General features: G+C 43.1%; 1 protein-coding gene across 4 annotated transcripts in view; it reads left to right on the top strand.

The window, feature by feature from the left end:
• The window catches only part of UBN2 (ubinuclein 2), a 108,361-nt gene that overhangs the window by 34,014 nt on the left and 54,283 nt on the right, over positions 1-20,064 (top strand). For all 4 annotated transcript variants that reach the window (XM_037883211.2, XM_043544539.1, XM_043544533.1 and 1 more), the window contains exons 5-6: positions 1,733-1,845; positions 12,169-12,667. In XM_037883211.2, coding sequence (XP_037739139.1) covers positions 1,733-1,845; positions 12,169-12,667 — 612 coding nt within the window. The remainder of the gene's footprint in view (positions 1-1,732; positions 1,846-12,168; positions 12,668-20,064) is intronic.

Below are 20,064 nucleotides of genomic sequence, written 5' to 3'. Positions count from 1 at the left end.
GGAAAGGCTTCATAATCTGGCTACAACAAAATGAGAAAACTGAGAGCTTGCTGATAAATAGATACAGGTGACGCAGGGGTGAAAGTGGGCCGGTACAGCATACCGGTAAGAAGCCAGTACCGGCCCGTACCCAGCCAATGTTAAAGCGCTGCCATGGCAAAGGACGCTCCGGCAGGGACTACTGGCAGGCAGTGGGGCAAAAGGGGAAGCTGCCCCAGGGCCAGCGATTTAAAAGGACGCCTTCCCAGCTGCTGCTACCACAGCAGCGGCCAGAGCCCTAGGCCCTTTTAAATCGCCCCCGGAGCCCTGGGCGGTGTGGGCCAGGCAGTGTGGATGGGCTGGCTGGGGGAGGCTGACCCCCAGCCCTGCCCTTTCCACCCGAGGCCCTGCCCCTTCCAGGGGCTTGGAGTCAAGCCCCCCGTACCGATAAGAATTTAATATTACTTTCACCCCTGAGGTGATGTCAGTCTCATTATTTTGCTGCTCACATATAAGGGGTTGGGAAGTCACAAGGTTTCCTAACATAAATAACCTGAGATTTCTGCAGGCTATCTAGCCTTCCAAAGCTACGCAGCGGTTTAAAGCAGGCAAACAAATTGGACCCATACCATTTTTAAAAACTTGTTGAAGTCTGCTCATGTTATTTCAATAAAAACCAACATCGCCATATAAAATAAAATTCAATGTGAATTCCTCTAGATAGGGAGGATATTTAGAATTTCATGAAATATATTTGCAAGATTAAAATTGTTCCTAATGCCCAAATTAGCCTTGGAAAAACATTCCCAAAATATTTATTTAGTTCTGTTCTGAAAAGTGACTGCTTTTTATTAAAATTTACGCTGTCTTTTTCTGTCTCTGGTTACAACTCATTCTAGAATCTGTTTATACCACCCGTTGGACGGAGCCAGTGGGATTGCATGAGTTCTGTGTCCGCCCTAGAATTTTCCAACTTCTCTAATGTCTTTGCCTGCTGTCTGGAATTTTTCTTTACTTGGCAGAATAGTTGTGGAACCAGACATGATGTCTTTTCCAAGGCTGTTGTTGAATATTCAATTATGTATCTTTTAAATTTTTAAAAACATTTGTTAATATTTCAGTATTGCCATACACTCTAATCGCCCAAGGGTGGTACCTTATTCACGTAGCTGAAGTAGTGTAACTTAGGTCAACTTTACCCGAGTAGTGAAGACAGGCCCTTTCAACTGTTGAGAATAGGCCACTTCCACCTTAATTGAATTGGCTCATTAGCACTGACCACCCCCCCCCCCCCACTTGGTAAGGCAACTCCCATCTTTTCATGTGCTGTGTATCTATACCTGCCTACTATATTTTCCACTCCATGCATCTGATGAAGTGGGTTATAACCCACGAAAGCTTATGCCCAAAGAAATTTGTTAGTCTCTAAGGTGCCACAAGGACTCCTTGTTGTTTTTGCTGATACAGACTAACACTGCTACCACTCTGAAATATGTCTAATTTGTCATCTGAAGTGGTGAGAAGCAAAAAGAAAGTACATAAGAAAATATGTAATTGGGACCTTGAGCTCGTGGTTAGCTAAACAGGTGAAGGAGTGCCCTTCACACTTTTTTTTTTTTTTTTTTTTCTTCTTTAACCCAATTGCTTAGTAGTGATGTCAGCTCTGAATTGCTAGACATAAGGCTGAAGCACTTATTATTGTATAAAAACATTGTAGAGCAGAGGTAACACTATCACCGTTTTGGTTCTTTAGGTATCCAAACTAAAAGAAGGAGAGGACCGCGGGATTAAGAAGCGGAAGCGGAAAGAGGAGGGGACAGAGAAGGAGAAAAAGCCTCGGAAAATGAAAGTTCCTAAGCAGCTGGGGTAGGTCTGTCTGTCAGGTTTTTAAAGGAGAGGGCACCTCACAGCAACAAGAGAAGCAATAGCTTAATGTCCCCTCACCCCCTGTTGAGTTTGTTTGCCAGTCTTTACTTTTTTGCTGAATATAGTTAAACATAAATAGTGTAAGCAGAATTTGAGTTTTTTATTTTTGAGGGATAATCGATTTTTTTTTTTAAAAGCTTTTTTAGATTTTTATCTGTTTAAATTTTCACAGCTCTGGAAAATTATTTGACTCCAGCTGTTTTGGTGCTAGAACAATGGGAGGAGGGGGGAAAACATGAGAACTTTCTGTGATGAGGGAGTTATTTCCCCCATGCTCCTAGTGAAATGGTTAAACTATTGTTTAACTTTCCAAATTTACCTTCAGATAGAGAACAAGGCTGGAAAATTTTCAGCCTAAAGGTGCAAGGTTATGAATGACTAAAGTCAGTGTTAAGGTTGACCGACAGTTTCCATTCTAAGTGCAACTATCACTGATGTTCTGGCTATATATGAGAGAATTGGGGATAGATCTGAAGGTGCTATTGTAGGTCTTCTGAGTGAAATAATCTGCTATTGAAAACCAACACAAATGTTTCATAATCTTTTCTACTTTTTGTTTGACATTGAAGTCATTATGCAAACCTGAAAAAGCCAATGTTTGCAATATATACTCTTATTGTGACCCTTCTGACAACATGTTGCAGTCATCTCTTATCTATGTGAGTTCTGGCATTTAATGTGTTGCAGTACCTAGTAAATGAAAAATAGCAGGTTAGCCATCCATAGCAACAACAAAATATAATAGTCAAGCACAGACAGTTTTCCCGTCCAGTCTTGTTTTCCTTTGGCCTCAGTTGTTTTTAATCCTTGGTCCCTTTATTTCTTCTCTTCTCACTACCAGTTTTGATCTTAATGCAATTTCTAACAAACTTAATTGGTTGACCATTTAAAGTGGAGAAGTGCTTCTCCAAATAGCAAGTACAATTATATGTATTATTCAAGGTATTAAAGGCTTGCAAAATTATGCCGTTAAGTTTAAAGATTTGGGGTTTTTTGGATGAAGAACTTTAAGTAGTTATGCAGAATGTAAGTTTTGGACATAGGACATTTTAAAAAATGCCAATATATTGCTATCATAACTCTACCATTCCCATCTTCAGTATTCCTTCAGCATGATTTTTATCATAAGGAATTTAAGCAGTCTTCTGCAAGATGAAATCGTAAATCTGAAGAGTGATGTAAACCTAGGTGGTGTATATACATATACTTGTGTAATTGTCTCATCCATTACTATCTGCTTTTGTATACCATGGTGATAGGGTTTTCAGAGAGCCTAATGTACACAGACAAATACAGAAATAGAATGTTATGACACACTCTGTGCTGTTAGTCCAAAAAGGAGTGTGTTATATGCTCTGCTCATAGTGCCATCTTTAGCTAAGGTTACACAGCCATTCTGCATTTCACTTGCTTAGTTATAAGTATGCCAAATTTTAGCCATGTGGGCTGAAATTTCCCATGCTGGGTGTCTGCCTCAGGCTGGCTTTTTTGTTTAAATTTCAGCAAAAATGGTTCAGTAGTTTTGTGAAAATAAGATTAGGGAAAAGTAAGTTGTTTTGCCCATCAAATCAAATCCAAAAGCTGTGTCACTGAGAAGTTTAGTGCCACCATGCTTTGGAACAGTGACTGGAAATTTGGCAGGGGTGTCATCCTGGCCTTGGACGTGTCTTTTGCTGTTCCTGTGATTAAACCACACACATTTGTCCAAGTTCTAAAGATTTGGGGGAAAAAAAAAATCTCAATACACGCTCAATAGAGTCTTGTTGGAGTTTGACAGCTAAATTCTGCAGGGCGGCAGGGGCTGAGCAAGACTTACTTTGTAGTTGCTGCTCCTGGCTGCAGTGGCACTGAACAGCTGACTTCAAAAAAGGGAGACGGTCTCTCTTTGTAGTCTGTGTTCCCCTTATTGGGGCTCAGGCAGCAAGGAGGAAAAAGCCTTCTGACTTAAATGCAGAGGGGATGAGAACTGGACCTGGGATGGGTGGCAGTAGAGGGAGTAGATTGGGACAAGAGGATGGGGGGAGACCAGGGCTGGGATAGAATTGTGGGAGTAAGAGCTTGCCTTGTGTGGTGGAAGGAGAGACTGGAATTGGGAGCCAGCTGTGGGGAAGGGAAATGTGAACATGAAAAAGGACTGGGAACCAGTTCAGGGGGAAGATTAGGATTCAGAGCCATTGCAATAGGAAAGAGAGATCACATGAGGAGCCAGTGGTAGGCTGGGGGCTGGGACTGGCTAGATAAGGAGGTAAGGAGACTGGAGTGAAGAGCCTGGGGAGGGAAACTGGGAGCGGGAGCTGAGGTGGAGGAATGAAGACTCCAACATGCTGTTCAGAGGGGAGGCTAGTACTTACTAGGTGAGAAGACTGGGATGAGAAGCTAGAGGGGGGATACTGATACAAAGAGTTGGTGGGGAGGGCAAAGAGAGGATTGGGATAGGTATAACTTGGAGAGCATGGGGCAGAAGAAGTTAGGCCTGAGGGGACCATTAGAGTGCACTCCCCTCCAGAACCTGGAATGTAACCCAAAATTCCCAAATCTTGCCATTACCTCTGCTGTCAGTAAACATCTGTGAACCCCATTAGTAATGTTTCTTTTCCACTTCTAGTGGCTAGTCCATATACATGATGACAATCTGATAGTGCTATCAGTAACTCTGTTAGCTTAAGTGGCAGAGATCTGTGTTGTGAATCTGACTCTGTTGATGACCATGTAGGTGACCATATGATTCCACATGATGGAATGTCTGTTTTTTCAGTTTAGTTTTTTAAAAACCAAAGGGATTACACTCAATTTAAAGTTAAAAGAATGTGAAGACATTAAAAGAATGTTAAGTTTGCAAAGATAGGCACTCAAGTTAGCAAATGCAGAATGAAGGTTACCTGTGCAATCATAATTTGGTCCCCTTGTCCATATGTGTTATAGCCTTTAGTTATGTGATCACATACTATATGACTTTGTAAATGACTGCAGGATCACTAATGTGACGCCACTTTTTAAAAAGGGGTCCAGAGGTGATCCTTGTAATCACAGGCCAGGAAGCAACAATAATAAAGAACAGAATTGTCAGACACATAGATGTACATAATTTGTTGGGGAAGAGTCAACATGGTTTTTATAAAGGGAAATCATGCCTCACCAGTCTACTAGAATTCTTTAAGGGGGTCAACAAACATGTGGACAAGGGGGATCCAGTGGATATAGTGTACTTAGATTTTCAGAAAGCCTTTGACAAGGTCTCTCACCAAGGTTTCTGAAGCAAAGTAAGCTGTCATGGGATAAGAGGGAAGGTCCTCTCATGGATCAGTAACTGGTTAAAAGATAGGAAACAAAGGATAGGAATAAATTATCAGTTTTCAGAATGGAGAGAAGTAAATAGTGGTGTCCCCCAGGGGTCTGTAGTGGGACCAGTACTATTCAACTTATTCAGAAATGATCTAGAAAAAGGAGTAAACAGGTTGCAAAATTTTGCAGATGACACAAAACTATTCTAGATAGTTAAGTCAAAAGCAGACTGCGAAGAGCTACAAAGGGATCTCACAAAACTGGCTGACTAGGCAACAAAAAGGCAGTTGAAATTCAGTGTTGATAAATGCAAACTAATGCACGTTGGAAAACATAATCCCAACTGTACATATAAAATGATGGGGTCTAATTTAGCTATTACCACTCAGGAAAGAGATCTTGGAATCATTGTGGATAGTTCTCTGAAATCATCCACTCAATGTGCAGCAGCAGTCAAAGTGAACAGAATGTTGGGAATCATTAAGAAAGGGATAGATAAGAGAAAATATCATATTGCCTCTCTATAGATCCATGTTACACCCACATCTTGAATACTGTGTGCAGATGTGGTTGCACCATCCCAAAGAAGATATATTAGAATTGGAAAAGGTTCAGAAAAGGGCAACAAAAATTATTAGGGGTATGGAACCGTTTCCATATGAGGAGAAGTTAATGAGACTGGGACTTTTCAGCTTGGAAAAGAGATGACTAAGAGGGGATATGATAGAAGTCTATAAAGTCATGACTGGTATGGAGAAAGTAAATAAGGAAGTATTATTTACTCCTCATAACACAAGAACTAGAGGTCATCAAATGAAATTAATAGGCAGCAGGTTTAAAACAAACAAAAGGAAGTATTTCTTCAGACAACGCACAGTCAACCTGTGGAACTCTTTGCCAGAGGATGTTGTGAAGGCCAAGACTATAACAAGGTTCAAAAAAGAACTAGATAAATTCATGGAGGATGGGTTCATCAATAGAATCATAGAATATCAGGGTTGGAAGGGACCTCAGGAGGTCATCTAGTCCAACCCCGTGCTCAAAGCAGGAGCAATCCCCAACAAAATCATCCAATAGCTATTAGCCAGGATAGTGTCCCTAGCCTCTGTTTGCCAGAAGCTGGGAATGGATGACAGGGGATGGATCACTTGATGAGTACCTATTCTGTTCATTTTCAATGTTGGAAGACAGGATACTGGGCTAGACGGACCTTTGGTCTGACCCAGTATGGCTGTTCTTATGTATGATTGGTAGACTGTATATAGCTATAAAGCAGAATAGTGTTTGTGCATCTACTTTACAAGTCTCAATAATGCATTATGGTGGCTGTTGTCATTGAGATAAAACTTCTTATGGATGGGAAGGTTGTTTTGAGTTTCTTCTCTCCCCAACTTCAGAGCAGTAATACAGATGCAGAGTTGAGGCTGGCTTGTTGCTCAGACAGAAATTTTCAGTCTAGATAGGTGTACATTAATGAATTGCATGGAGAGGGCATGTCTACTCTGCCCTGCATTTTGGAGTTAGGAAATGCAAATAGCTGTGTATACCAAAGAGCTGTGCTTTATCTCTCCTATGAGGATACTGTGAGTGCAGTCTTAAAGGTCCTGAGATCACACTAATATAGATTTGAGTTCACGCTCAGAGCGTCTGCATGGGAGAGTTACAGAGCAGCACTTTGGTACACACTGTGTGTACACACAGCACTGGTACACACATCTCCTTAGTCTGAACTGCGGGGCATTATAGACATGTCTGAAGTTTGGCATCAGAATTGTATACCTTAGCTGGTGATTTCCACAGTTTATTTTTTATAATAATTGTAATAATACTCTGTAGTAGCACTTCAAACCATAACTGTTAGCTAATGAAGTTCTTGTTTGGGAATTTCCATGGTTTTGCATTCATAATTAACGTTTAAATATCCATCGTAATGCCACAAAACCTTGAGCAGGGAAGAGAGAAGCAGGAAAAATTAAGTACAATAGAACCTCAGAGTTACGAACACCAGAGTTACGAACTGACCATTCAACCACACACCTCATTTGGAAGTACACAATCAGGCAGCAGCAGAGACAAAAAAAAGCAAACGCAATACATTTAACACAGTGCTGTAAACTACTGGGGGGAAAACGGGGGGGGGGGGGACGGACAGGGACGCAGCATTTTTCTTCTGCATAGTAAAGCTTCAAAGCTATATTATGTCAATGTAAACTTTTGAAAGAACAATCATGTTTTGTTCAGAGTTACAAACATTTCAAAGTTATGAACTACCTCCGTTCACAAGCGGTTTGTAACTCTGAGGTTCTAGTGTGTGCAAAAGGAGCCTGGAGTCCATGAAGATCAGCATCCCTGCTCTGACCAGGGCCCCTTACCAGCTATATTTTCTCTTCCCTTCTCTCTTTTTCATGTCATGAAGTCTCCTTCACATCCTTAGTCTCCTTTTTTCATTTTGCCCGTCTCTTCGTGCCCTTGCTTTCCTTTGCTCCATTCACATTGGTTAACGGCAGGTGCCCAGAGAGGCATGCAGTGAGAAAACTATATGTTATATGATGAGATAACTGGCTCTGTGGATGAGGGGAAAGCAGTGGATGTGTTGTTCCTTGACTTTAGCAAAGCTTTTGACACGGTCTCCCACAGTATTCTTGCCAGCAGATTAAAGAAGTATGGGCTGGATGAATGGACTATAAGGTGGATAGAAAGCTGGCTAGATTGTCGGGCTCAACGGGTAGTGATCAATGGCTCCATGTCTAGTTGGCAGCCGGTATCAAGTGGAGTGCCCCAAGGGTCGGTCCTGGGGCCGGTTTTGTTCAATATCTTCATAAATGATCTGGAGGTTGGTGTGGACTGCACCCTCAGCAAGTTTGCAGATGACACTAAACTGGGAGGAGAGGTACATACGCTGGAGGGTAGGGATAGGATACAGAGGGCCCTAGACAAATTAGAGGATTGGGCCAAAAGAAAGCTGATGAGGTTCAACAAGGACAAGTGCAGAGTCCTGCACTTAGGACGGAAGAATCCCATGCACCGCTGTGGACTAGGGACCGAATGGCTCGGCAGCAGTTCTGCAGAAAAGGACCTAGGGGTTACAGTGGATGAGAAGCTGGATAGGAGTCAACCGTGTGCCCTTGTTGCCAAGAAGGCCATTTTGGGATGTATAAGTAGGGGCATTGCCAGCAGATCGAGGGATGTGATCGTTCCCCTCTATTCGACATTGGTGAGGCCTCATCTGGAGTACTGTGTCCAGTTTTGGGCCCCACACTACAAGAAGGATGTGGAAAAATTGGAAAGAGTCCAGCAGAGGGCAACAAAAATGATTAGGGGACTGGAACACACGAGTTATGAGGAAAGGCTGAGGGAACTGGGATTGTTAAGTCTGCGGAAGAGAAGAATGAGGGGGGATTTGATAGCTGCTTTCAACTACCTGAAAGGGGGTTCCAAAGAGGATAGCTCTAGACTGTTCTCAGTGGTAGCAGATGACAGAACAAGGAGTAATGGTCTCAAGTAGCAGTGGGGGAGGTTTAGGCTGGATATTGGGAAAAACGTTTTCACTAGGAGGGTGGTGAAACACTGAAATGCGTTACCTAGGGAGGTGGTGGAATCTCCTTCCTTAGACGCTTTTAAGGTCAGGCTTGACAAAGCCCTGGCTGGGATGATTTAGTTGGGGATTGGTCCTGCTTTGAGCAGGGGGTTGGACTAGATGACCTCCTGAGGTCCCTTCCAACCCTGATATTCTATGATTCTATATAGAAAGTGTTGCTAGAAAGGTAAGGTGGAAAGCAGTATTGTTGCTCTTTATGCCTCCAGTCTCCTCCTCCCTGCATTTCTCCATGCCTCTCCTATACCATTCCCTGTAGTTTTCTAACTGTATATCATCTTCAGATTTCATGTGTAAAGATTTCAGTGCTGAATGTTTCAGTGCTTGAAGTGCTGTGATACTCAGGCATTCATGCACTAGTGAAATCCTAACACGTTAAATGTGGAGTTTGAGCGTCAACTTCAAGTAGCTCATTGATGTTGAGCTCCAAGATGATACTGAATTCCAAGTTGATAATGCCAAATAAGACAGCATTTGAGGCACTTGCAGCATGTTTTTTCCTAATGCAGACTTTTCTCCTCTGATTCTTCATGTTCTCACTATAGTGTATTCCTTTTTACACCTATTCCTTTTTACCTCTATCTGTTGCCATTCCTTTATTTACCTCTTAGTCTACTATTTTTCATCTTTTTGCCTTGTTTCTTCTCATGTACATCTTCTTTTTGCTCCCTACAACTCCACCTGCCCTTCTTTCCACAACTAGACACTCCTGTCCTGCCTGCTCCCGTTACATTTCATAACCACATCAGGTTTCCTTTCTCAGTAAATCTCTGTTAAGCTCCTTAGTCCCTAGCTTTCTGCTCCAGGCATCCATCCTATCCAGTCTTCCTACCAATTTAGTCTTTGTTAGTTGAGACTTAAAAATATATATCCAATGGGACAGTGTCATGTTTTCTGTTCTCTGATCCTGGAGAACTTTTTATAGTCCTCCAAAATCTTAAATTTTTGTAACAAACAGGCAGGGTAACTAAACTATCTTTTAGTTTGATCTTTCCTATTCTCTCTGGATAGTACTTAAGATAAAAATTCTTAATTTGACTCTTGGGAAATTCTCCATGAACTAAAACTGACCTGTTTGTGAGAGTCTAAGAATTAAATCTGAAAACCTGTTATTGCTTATAACGTGCTAAAAAAAATCATGAGAAATTGAGGAACTGTATAAGAACTTCATTTTTATTGAGTAGGATATAAACATTAATCCTACACTTTCAAAATTCTTTGGAAAATTTTCTGCCATATGATAGTTAAACATACCAAATCACAAGCAAACTGGTCACCATTCAAATGTTTGGAGGGCAATACAGGAAATAGCTTTAGAATATAAGTTTAGACTCTGTCTTAACTATGGAGTCTACTGATTCCTCCATAATTTGCTCTTCACCATTCATTAGGATAAGCTTTATTTCATTAATACTGTATTGTGTGCAGGATTTAGTAGTGGTGGATGATGAAGAGATGGGCAGCGTGCAAAAGGAGCAGTTTGGTTGGAAATGAGGTCTGTAATGTTTTGATTGGGTAAAAATCTCATGGTGCATGCACACAAGGCTGACTTTGCTCTTAACTTAAGAACATAAGAATGGCCATACTGGGTCAGACCAAAGGTCCATCCAGCCCAGTATCCTGTCTGTCGACAGTGGCCAATACCAGGTGCCCCAGAGGGAGTGAACCTGACAGGTAATGATCAAGTGATTTCTCTCCTGCCATCCATCTCCACCCTCTGACAAACAGAGGCTAGGGACACCATTCCTTACCCATCCTGGCTTATAGCCATTAATGGACTTAACCTCCATGAGTTTATCCGGTTCTCTTTTAAACCCTGTTATAGTCCTAGCCTTCACAACCTCCTCAGGCAAGGAGTTCCACAGGTTGACTGTGCGCTGAGTGAAGAAGAACTTCCTTTTATTTGTTTTAAACCTGCTACCCATTAATTTCATTTGGTGGCCCCTAGTTCTTATATTATGGGAACAAATAAATAACTTTTCCTTATTCACTTTCTCCACACCACTCATGATTTTATATACCTCTATCATATCCCCCGAGTCTCCTCTTTTCCAAGCTGAAAAGTCCTAGTCTCTTTAATCTCTCCTCATATGGGACCCGTTCCAAATCCCTAATCATTTTAGTTGCCCTTTTCTGAACCTTTTCTAATGCCAGTATATCTTTTTTGAGATGAGGAGACCACATCTGTATGCAGTATTCCAGATGTGGGCTTACCATGGATTTATATAGGGGCGATAAGATAGTCTCCGTCATATTCTCTATCCCTTTTTTTTAATGATTCCTAACATCCCGTTTGCTTTTTTGACTGCTGCTGCTGCACACTGCATGGACGTCTTCAGAGAACTATCACGATGACTCCAAGATCTTTCTCCTGATTAGTTGTTGTAGCTAAATTAGCCCCCATCATGTTGTATGTGTAGTTGGGGTTATTTTTTCCAATGTGCATTACTTTACATTTGTCCACATTCAATTTCATTTGCCATTTTGTTGCCCAATCACTTAGTTTTTTGATGTCTTTTTGAAGTTCTTCACAGTCTATTTTGATCTTAACTATCTTGAGCAATTTAGTATCATCTGCAAACTTTGCCACCTCACTGTTTACCCCTTTCTCCAGATCATTTATGAATAAATTGAATAGGATTTGTCCTAGGACTGAGCCTTGGGGAACACCACTAGTTACCCCTCTCCATTCTGAAAATTTACCATTTATTCCTACCCTTTGTTCCCTGTCTTTTAAGCAGTTCTCAAGCCATGAAAGAATCTTCCCTCTTATCCCATGACAACTTAATTTACGTAAGAGCCTTTGGTGAGGGACCTTGTCAAAGGCTTTCTGGAAATCTAAGTACACTATGTCCACTGGATCCCCCTTGTCCATATCTTTGTTGACCCCCTCAAAGAACTCTAATAGATTAGTAAGACATGATCTCCCTTTACAGAAACCATTTTGACATTTGCGCAACAATTTGTTCTTCTATGTGCCTGACAATTTTATTCTTTACTATTGTTTCAACTAATTTGCCCAGTACAGATGTTAGACTTACCAGTCTGTAATTGCACCTCTAGAGCCCTTAAATATTGGCGTTATATTAGCTATCTTCCAGTCATTGGGTACAGTAGCTGATTTAAAGGACAGGTTACAAACCATAGTTAGTCGTTTCACAATTTCACATTTGAGTTCTTTCAGAACTCTTGGGTGAATGCCATCCGGTCCCGGTGACTTGTTACTGCTAAGTTTCTCAATTAATTCCAAAACCTCCACACTAGTTATTTTTACTATTATTCTTCCTCCCCACTTGGTTATTTTTGAGCTGTTGTGAATTCCCACAGAAAGTGATTTTGTCATTGGCAGTTATATGCGTTCTAACAGAAGTTTCCATTCTCTGCAGAGTAATGGCTTTAAATTCACACAAATCTGAGAAGAAGAAGAAGAAGTTATACAAGGACTCGCTTTCTCTGGCAGCCATGATCCGGAAGTTCCAAAAGGAGAAGGAAGCCCTGAGGAAGAAAGAATCCAATCCAGAACCCCCAGTGACTGTTGCCACCTCCACCCCTAGTAAACCCCCTTCCTCCTCTGCTACCACAGGAAATGATGTCTCAGACTTGAACCTCAGGGTTACCGATCCTGTCCTCTCCATTTTTGGTAGCACAAATGAGCATGAGCTCCTGCAGGAAACCGAAAGTGCCCTGGAGATTCTGGGAGAGATTGACTTTGACAGGCTGCTTGACGGCACCTCTAATGGCAGTCCAGCGTCTGAGCCATCAGGAGAGAATGGAAGTGCCACTCAGCCAACCAATACCTCTCAGGTCATGACACCAAAGCAGGTGCCTGCCCTCCCAGAAGGCCTACCTGTACTTCTTGAAAAGCGCATTGGAGACCTACGAATAGTAAGTGTAAACTCATTGGTAGGGGATTGCATTCAAGGACCATTGAGAGCCGAGAGGAATAGTTACAGCCTGAGCTGTGATGTCGTACCCTTAAAATGCTGGTAGAAATATCAGGAAGGGATCATAATTGTTTGGTTGACCCCCAGGGGCTATGAGTAAGATTAATTAGATGAAACTAAGCAAAGATGATGTAGGTTGAATATAAAGGAAATATTGTTCTGTTTAGTTTATTTCAACTTACAATAGCTTGTGGAATGCTTTCCCTAGGGAAGTTGTGGTAACTTCATCACTTGAGCTAAAATGACTAGACAAAACAGTTGAATATTCTGTACAGAAAAATCCAGCACTAGTGAGGTTTGGGCTCGGATAGACTAGATGACTTAAATCTTTTCCATCTTTAACTCCTAATTCCTTGCTCATTTATTTTGTTAACAAATGTCTTTTTATTCATGCCCTTCTTACCAAGTTCAGTCAGGAAGGAGTAAACCTGGGATATTTTTAAAGAGACTTTCCCAGTTTGTGTTAGGGAGAGACACCTGAAAATATGTCCGGTTTCAGTGGTAATTTTTAGAACTTTGATTCTTTTGCTAATTTTAATGATTTCTAAACATTTTCATTTGTGGAGGTAGGAAGGAGGACAGAGTCCAAGTTCATTCACAAAGATATTGTCAGGTGTAAAATCTTTGAGGATTTAGGTTTTTTTTTTTTAAATCTAAGTTATTTTGTTGTCATCTTAATCTTATTGAAACTGAAAGTATTGATTTTTTTCACCATGCTGCTTGTTTACTGTGTGCATATCAATTTGAAGGATGAAAAATAAACTAGTCAGTTTTTCTTTGAGTGATTACATGTCCATTCCACTTCAGGGGTGCGCGCACCCAGTGCACTACAGTCAATTTTTTCCTTCAGTGGTACCCATTGAGGCATCCCCAGCTACCCTGCACTGCTGCATGGTGTTACAGAGAGTGGGGCTGTCCCTGAGCTCTCCCTCCTCCGTTCCTTCTTACTGCCCATGACAGTTGTCATGCTATTGCAAGTTCTGTCCTTCTATTTATATATAACTTGTACACATTTTTATTAGTTTAGTAGTTTATAGTGTTAGCAATAGTTATAAGTTTTTCTTTTAAATGTGTTTCAAAAACTTCAGTTCCCATTACTGGAAACCGTACTAGGGCATGTCTTGGTCACTAGAATTTAAGCCCTGCTGATCCTGCAAGGAACTGATGCCACTGAGTGACTTGCATTCCTGTTGCCTGAAGCGTCTTGGGGGGTCGCACATCAGAAATCAGTCTCAATTTTGTAGGGACTTTAAACCTAGAACCAAGAAAGACAGGACAGGCAGACTTAAATTTCTCCTCATACAAGAAGCGCTGTGCCTTCCTGCTTGGAATGGATGCTGAGTGCTTTGGCTTCAGTGAGGAGCACTCGACCTGTATTGTCTGAGTCTCTGCACTGGTCACCTTTCCCAGTGCTAAGGAAGAAACATTGCAGGTCTGCCTCCAAAGGGAGAGGGAGAATCCGTGGCACCGAAGTTCAGCAGGCATGCAGATAATGGAAGTAGAGAGCACTCGAAACTGAGGCACTTCCTGAGGCAATCATCCGCTCAGGCAGGACTGTCGACTCTGGCACAGGCACTGTCACATCCAGCCCCTGAAGTGGCACTGTGAGGCTCCTCTGTGCTGTCTGCATTGACCCGTCAGCCAGAGGCAATCTTGGTGTCATCAACTCCAGTGGCTTATACTGCTGCAAGTGACTTATTGAGCCTCTCGGTACCATTGTCTGAGGTGGTGTAGGAGTCCTCTTATCTGGCACCAAAGACCACAGGTCAAACTTTGCCAGCTACTACAATACAGACTTTGGTACCATGGGTGCCTCATTGTGTGGTGCTATCAAGAGTGAAGATGGTGACTTCTCTGGTCCATCATCCCAGGATTTCCAATGCTGATCACCAGCACAAACATGAACAGCGCCTCCCTTCCTCCTTGATCAGAAGAAGCTGATTCATCTTCGGACTATGAGGTTAGCTCATATGTCTTGCAGTCATGTAGTATATTTCATCTTTCCCCTCTGAGGTCTTAACACCCTGGCACCCAGAGCAGGCACTGTCCTGGCTGATGTGTAGCAATCTATGGCCTGGAAGTAATCAGGCTCCTGGGCCTAACCAATTGCTGTTTTGGAACCCTTGAGAATTGCCACCTACTTCTAGGTCCTTTCCACATCCACTCCATTCTGCTGCATCAAGTAGGTGTCAAATACCATCCCACCAAGGAGACCATGCCTGGTAGCAGGCTCAGTACCACTCAGGAGGATGTTGCTCAGGTGAATCTCCCCTTTGAAAAGCCAGGGGATGGTCTACCTCTGCCAATTTTGGCTTCATCCTCTTCATCACCTGATGAGACAGTGGTTTCGGAGGATTCGTCACCCCCACCTGTTGACTATTTGGCCCATGAAGACCTTTTAAAAAGAGTGGCTTCCACCTTGAATATCCAGGTGGAAGAAGTTTGAGTCATCCCACAGGCTGATTGACATTTTAGCAACTGCAGGACCTTCTTGGGTGGTGCTTCCAATTAATGAAGCTATCGTGGAGCCCACCAAGGTTTTGTAGCAAACTCTGTCTTCCCTTCCTCCCACATCAAAGCTGGCTAAGTACAAACCCTTCAAATGTGTATGGAGAGGGGTGTGTGTGTGTGTGGGGGGGTGTTGTGTTTTCTCCTCTTCAACCAGTTTTGACCCTGGTTACAGATGCTTCTGTCCTCGGGGTGGGCTCAGCTGGGTTCCCTGCAGGTGCATGGTTTGTGGTCTACACAGGATTTAACTCTGCATATAAATGACAGAGAATTGAGGGCCATTCAGCTGGCTTGTCGAGCTTTCCATTCCCATACCAAGGGAAGAAATCTGTGTGTACTTACAGACAATATGGCAGCTACATTTTATGTGAACATGCAAGGAGGGGCATGCACAACTCTGTGCCTAGAGGCAATCAACCTATGGGACTTTTCCATCACCAGTTAAATCAGCCTCAAAACCTCTCACCTTCCATACATGAAGTACAATTTGGCAGACCAGTTAAGCAGATTGTTTTACCAACCACCACGAGTGGTCTCTGCTGGGCCTTTCCAAGTCCATTTTCCAGCTGTGGGGGACTCCCCAGGTAGACCTCTTTGCAATGAAAGTCAGTAGGCAATGTCATCAGTTTTTGCTCTCAACAAGATCACAGCCTGGAATCTCTTTCACAGACACTTTTCTGTTACCCTGGACAAACCTGATCTTGTACACATTTCCTCCAGTTCCACTCCTTCCCAGAGTATTGTTAAAAATCAGATAAGACCATACAATAGATCAGACCTATAGCTGCCAGTTGGCCTTGGCAACACTGGTTTTCCACTTGATCAAAGTCAGTCACTCTGCCAGCAGACGCACATCTAATCTCTCGGGACCTCCTCCACCCCAAACTGCAGGCTCTCCACGTGACAGACTGGATTGCTCTGTGGCTAACCTCCTCGGAAGAGACTTATTCAAGAGGAGTTAAGATATGCTTTTAAATCATAGAAAAAAATCCACTGGATATATGTACCTAGCAAAGGGTAAGAGAGTCTCCATCTTGTCCCAGCAGAAATCTGTTTTCTCTGCTCCGGTTACCAATGCATCATATTCTGGATTATCTGTTATCCCTAAAACATTAGTTTAATCAAACAAAGTCCATCTAGCAACTATTTTGGCTTTTCACCCTCTGATAGTCATTGTCTTTTTCAACTCTATGGCAATAAAGTTTTTGAAGGCTCTGGAGAGGTTGTACCCTCAGGTAGAGGATCCTGTTTCCCCTTGGGACTTGGTGTTATCAAAACTAATGGGTGCTCCCATTTAAACCTTTAACTATATTTTCCTTGCTATATCTCTCAGTGCAGCTAGCCTTTTTGGTGGCAATCACCTCAGCCAGCAGATTAGGTGAATTATGTATTCTAATGAGGCGAGTAACATATCTTTTTTTGGGCCAATTTCTGTTGGTGAGGGACACAAGCTTTCGAAAGCTCGTCTGTCTCACCAATAGAAGTTGGTCCAATAAAAGATATTGCACCACCCACCTTGTAGCCATGTTGGTCCGAGGACATTAGACACACAACACCACGGCATACGTACTCTGTCCGGTCCTCTATAGGTGATCTACAAGAACAAGGTTTACATGCATTCCCATCCAAGGTTTCTTAGAAAGGTAGTGTCTCACTTGCATGTCAATCAATCAGTCTACCTATTTTCATTCTTTCTGAAGCCTCGTGCTCATAAGGATGAGGGGAGACACCACGCTTTAAATGTCAGGAGAGCATTAGGTTTCTACTTGGACAGGACCAAATAGTTTAAATCATCACAATTATTTGTGGCAGTTGCAGAAGTATGAAAGGGCTCCCAGCCTCTCTTCAAAAGATCTCATCTTGGAAATCCTCCTGTGTATGCTTGTGTTACAACTTAGCCAACATTGCTCCACGAAGCAGAGCACTTTCAGCAAGGTCTCGGGTAGCCTCTGGGCCTTTCTAGCTCAAATACCTAACCCAGACATTTTTAAAGTGGCAACATGGTCTTCGGTGCATATCTTTGCCTCACATTATGCCATCTTTCAGCCGTCTAGAGATGATGCCAGATTTGGACATGTGGTCCTCCAGTCATTATTCAGATGGACTCTGATCCAAATCAAGTTGCTTGTGAGTCACCTGAAGTGGAGTGGACATTTGCAATCAGTTGAAGAAAGAAATTGATTCTCAACATTTCCATAACTACTGTTGTTCTTCGAGTAGTGTCCCTATGGGTGCTCCACATCAGGCGCACATGCGCTTCTCAAGCCCTTGATTGGAAGTTTTCAGCTAGCAGTGTCTGTTTGGCCTGCGTGCATGCCCTAGGCCTCTTTGTGTCACACACTGAGGCTATGTAGTAGTGTATGGGCAAACTGCCCTTAGTTTCTTCTCAACCAGCTTGGCCTCAGAGAGCCTTAGTGTGTCCGACTGGAGCAGGCCTTGGCCTTCGTTTTTCCTTAATGCTAAGATATTTACTCTAGTAGTTTAGTTTGTACAGCTAGCGAGGGGATTGTTTTGTTCACCTCTCCTTTTTTCCTCTGGGAGACTTATTTCCTGGCAGGGCATGCCTGGCTCTCCAGACTTCAAACACCGGCTCTCCTGCCAAGAGGCTATTCCTATAAGCGATTGCCTCTCTGTGTGTCAGTTGCTTAGGGGACTCCCATGTCACTCAGAAGTGTAACTACTGCTGGGCCCTCAACTCTAGGACAAGGAAGAACAGGGAGATGAAGCTAAGTCTGTTCGTGGTGGAACGCTCCCTGCGACCATAACCAGTCAGGATACCTCCCTGTACATCTGTCCTGGGGCAGATCTAGTGCCTCTTTTACCTTGGAGCAGGCAGGCTTCCTGTAAAGATGGGAAGACTTTGGAGGCTTCTTGGATGACTCCCAAAAAGAGGAGTGTGGACTCTCACTCAAAGGATTCAGCTCCAAAAAAGACCAGGTCCCTGGTCATGTCTCCTGTCTCTGAGGGTACCATTGAGGCCAATGACTCCTTCCCTGGTACCGGGGAGACCATGAAGCCCTAGAGTTCCAAGGAGAAGAGACATGGCTCCGATAGCATCCTGGTACCCTCTTAAAAACAAGATGATCAGGCACAGGGCTCTGTCAAGTTTAGCCCAGCCATCAGTATTGATGGATCTGACCCAGCTGTTTCTGTTATGCCCCTTAACCCAGCCATTGGTACTAATGCAGTCTATCCATTTGACGGTGCATTTGGCACTGTTGGCACCAAACAAATGATTCCCATCTTCAACTATGGTGCGATCAACATCTGTACCATGGGCTTTGGTGACAGTGGCGTCAGCTACTGTGCCAATACTGGATCCCTTCTGGGTACTGCAGGAATTCTCATACTCTTAGGACCTTTTTTGGTATCGAATGTACTGGAGTACCCCTTCTTATGGGTACAGAATACCTTTTAGTACCAAGACTCCAGTCTCTGGTACCTTAGGACTCTCCTCCACTCCCAGGGGGTGCTCCTTATAGGATGATGTGGAGGAGGAAGAAGGAGACTTCCAATTAGTCTCCTCAGTTTTGGTCCAGGGTTCTCCAACATACCCCTTCAGGAATCCCTTTTTGGTTAGTCACAGGGAGGATTGTACTGGTCACCAACGGTGGTGGAACCAACCCTGTATGCCACCTCCACTTCCGTATCGACCACGGTGGCCATACTGGGACCCCTGGGCAGTCTATTGACTGCAGTTTGCCAGGCCTATTCATCAGCAACCCTGCAATTTTGGATTGCAAATTATCAGACTATCCTGGCTAAATACAACTCCACCAATTATAATAGGCTGACAATCTTTATTGAAGAGTTGCCTCAAGAACGCAGGGAACAATTCCAGTTTATCATCTCTGATGGCCAATTAATTTCCAGAACTGATCATCAAGCATCCTTCGATGCTGCTGCCAGATCCATCTCCATGGCAGTAGTTATGCACAGGGCATCGTGGCTCCAGCTGTCAGTTTCCAAGAGAGGTATAGAACACTGTGGAGGACATCCCCTTTGATGATCATAAACTCTTCTTGGAAACCACGAACGAGTCCCTGCATGCGCTGAAGGACTTGAGAGCTACCTTACAGTCTCGTGTGTGTGTGTGTGTATACACACCTACAAATAAGAATAGGTATAGTAGGTCACACGCTGCCTAGAGTTCATGTCCTGGTCCATTTTCCGTTTTCCATAGATTCTCTGAAAGAGCAAAGCAATGCTCTTCATGTTCTACATCAACAAGCAGTGGGGAGCAAGGTCCCCCTCCTTGTGTGCCAAAGCCATGAAACTCTGGTGCATAACCCATCAGATCCATATATCCATGATCTACCTCCCAGGCTTTCAGAATACCATAGTCAATGCCCTTAGCAGATGCTTCTCACAGGACTACAAATGGGAGTTGGATACTCAGATTCTCTGCAGTATATCCCAAAGATATACTGTCGCAGGTCGACCTTTTTGCCCTCTCTGAAAACAAGAAGTGCCCTCTTTTCTGGTTAATAGGGGGTCTGGGTCACCATTCCTTGGGAGACGCCTTCCTTCTACCTTGGAAGAAGGGTATTTTTTTGAGCGTTTTCCCCCCCTAAACTCCTAAAATTACAGGCCATGGAAACATATCAGACAGGACAGAGCCATAGTTATCCTTATAGTGCCTATCTGGCCCTGACAACTTCGGTACTTGTCTGTCCAACCGAAGTTCCAGCTTCCAGCTGTTCTTCACCTCCAGTCTCAGAATGTGGATTGCATGCTTTATCCCAGCCTAGCTGTTCAGTGCCTCAGGACTTGGTTCCTCAATGGTTTTCAGGGAGGGCTAGAGCATTCCTGCTCTGCAGACGCACAAGT

Source organism: Chelonia mydas, chromosome 1 (genome assembly GCF_015237465.2).
Source record: "Chelonia mydas isolate rCheMyd1 chromosome 1, rCheMyd1.pri.v2, whole genome shotgun sequence".
Lineage (NCBI taxonomy): Eukaryota > Metazoa > Chordata > Testudines > Cheloniidae > Chelonia > Chelonia mydas.
The sequence above is the reverse complement of the archived record's forward strand: the minus strand, read 5'-3'. Positions and strand labels throughout refer to the sequence as shown.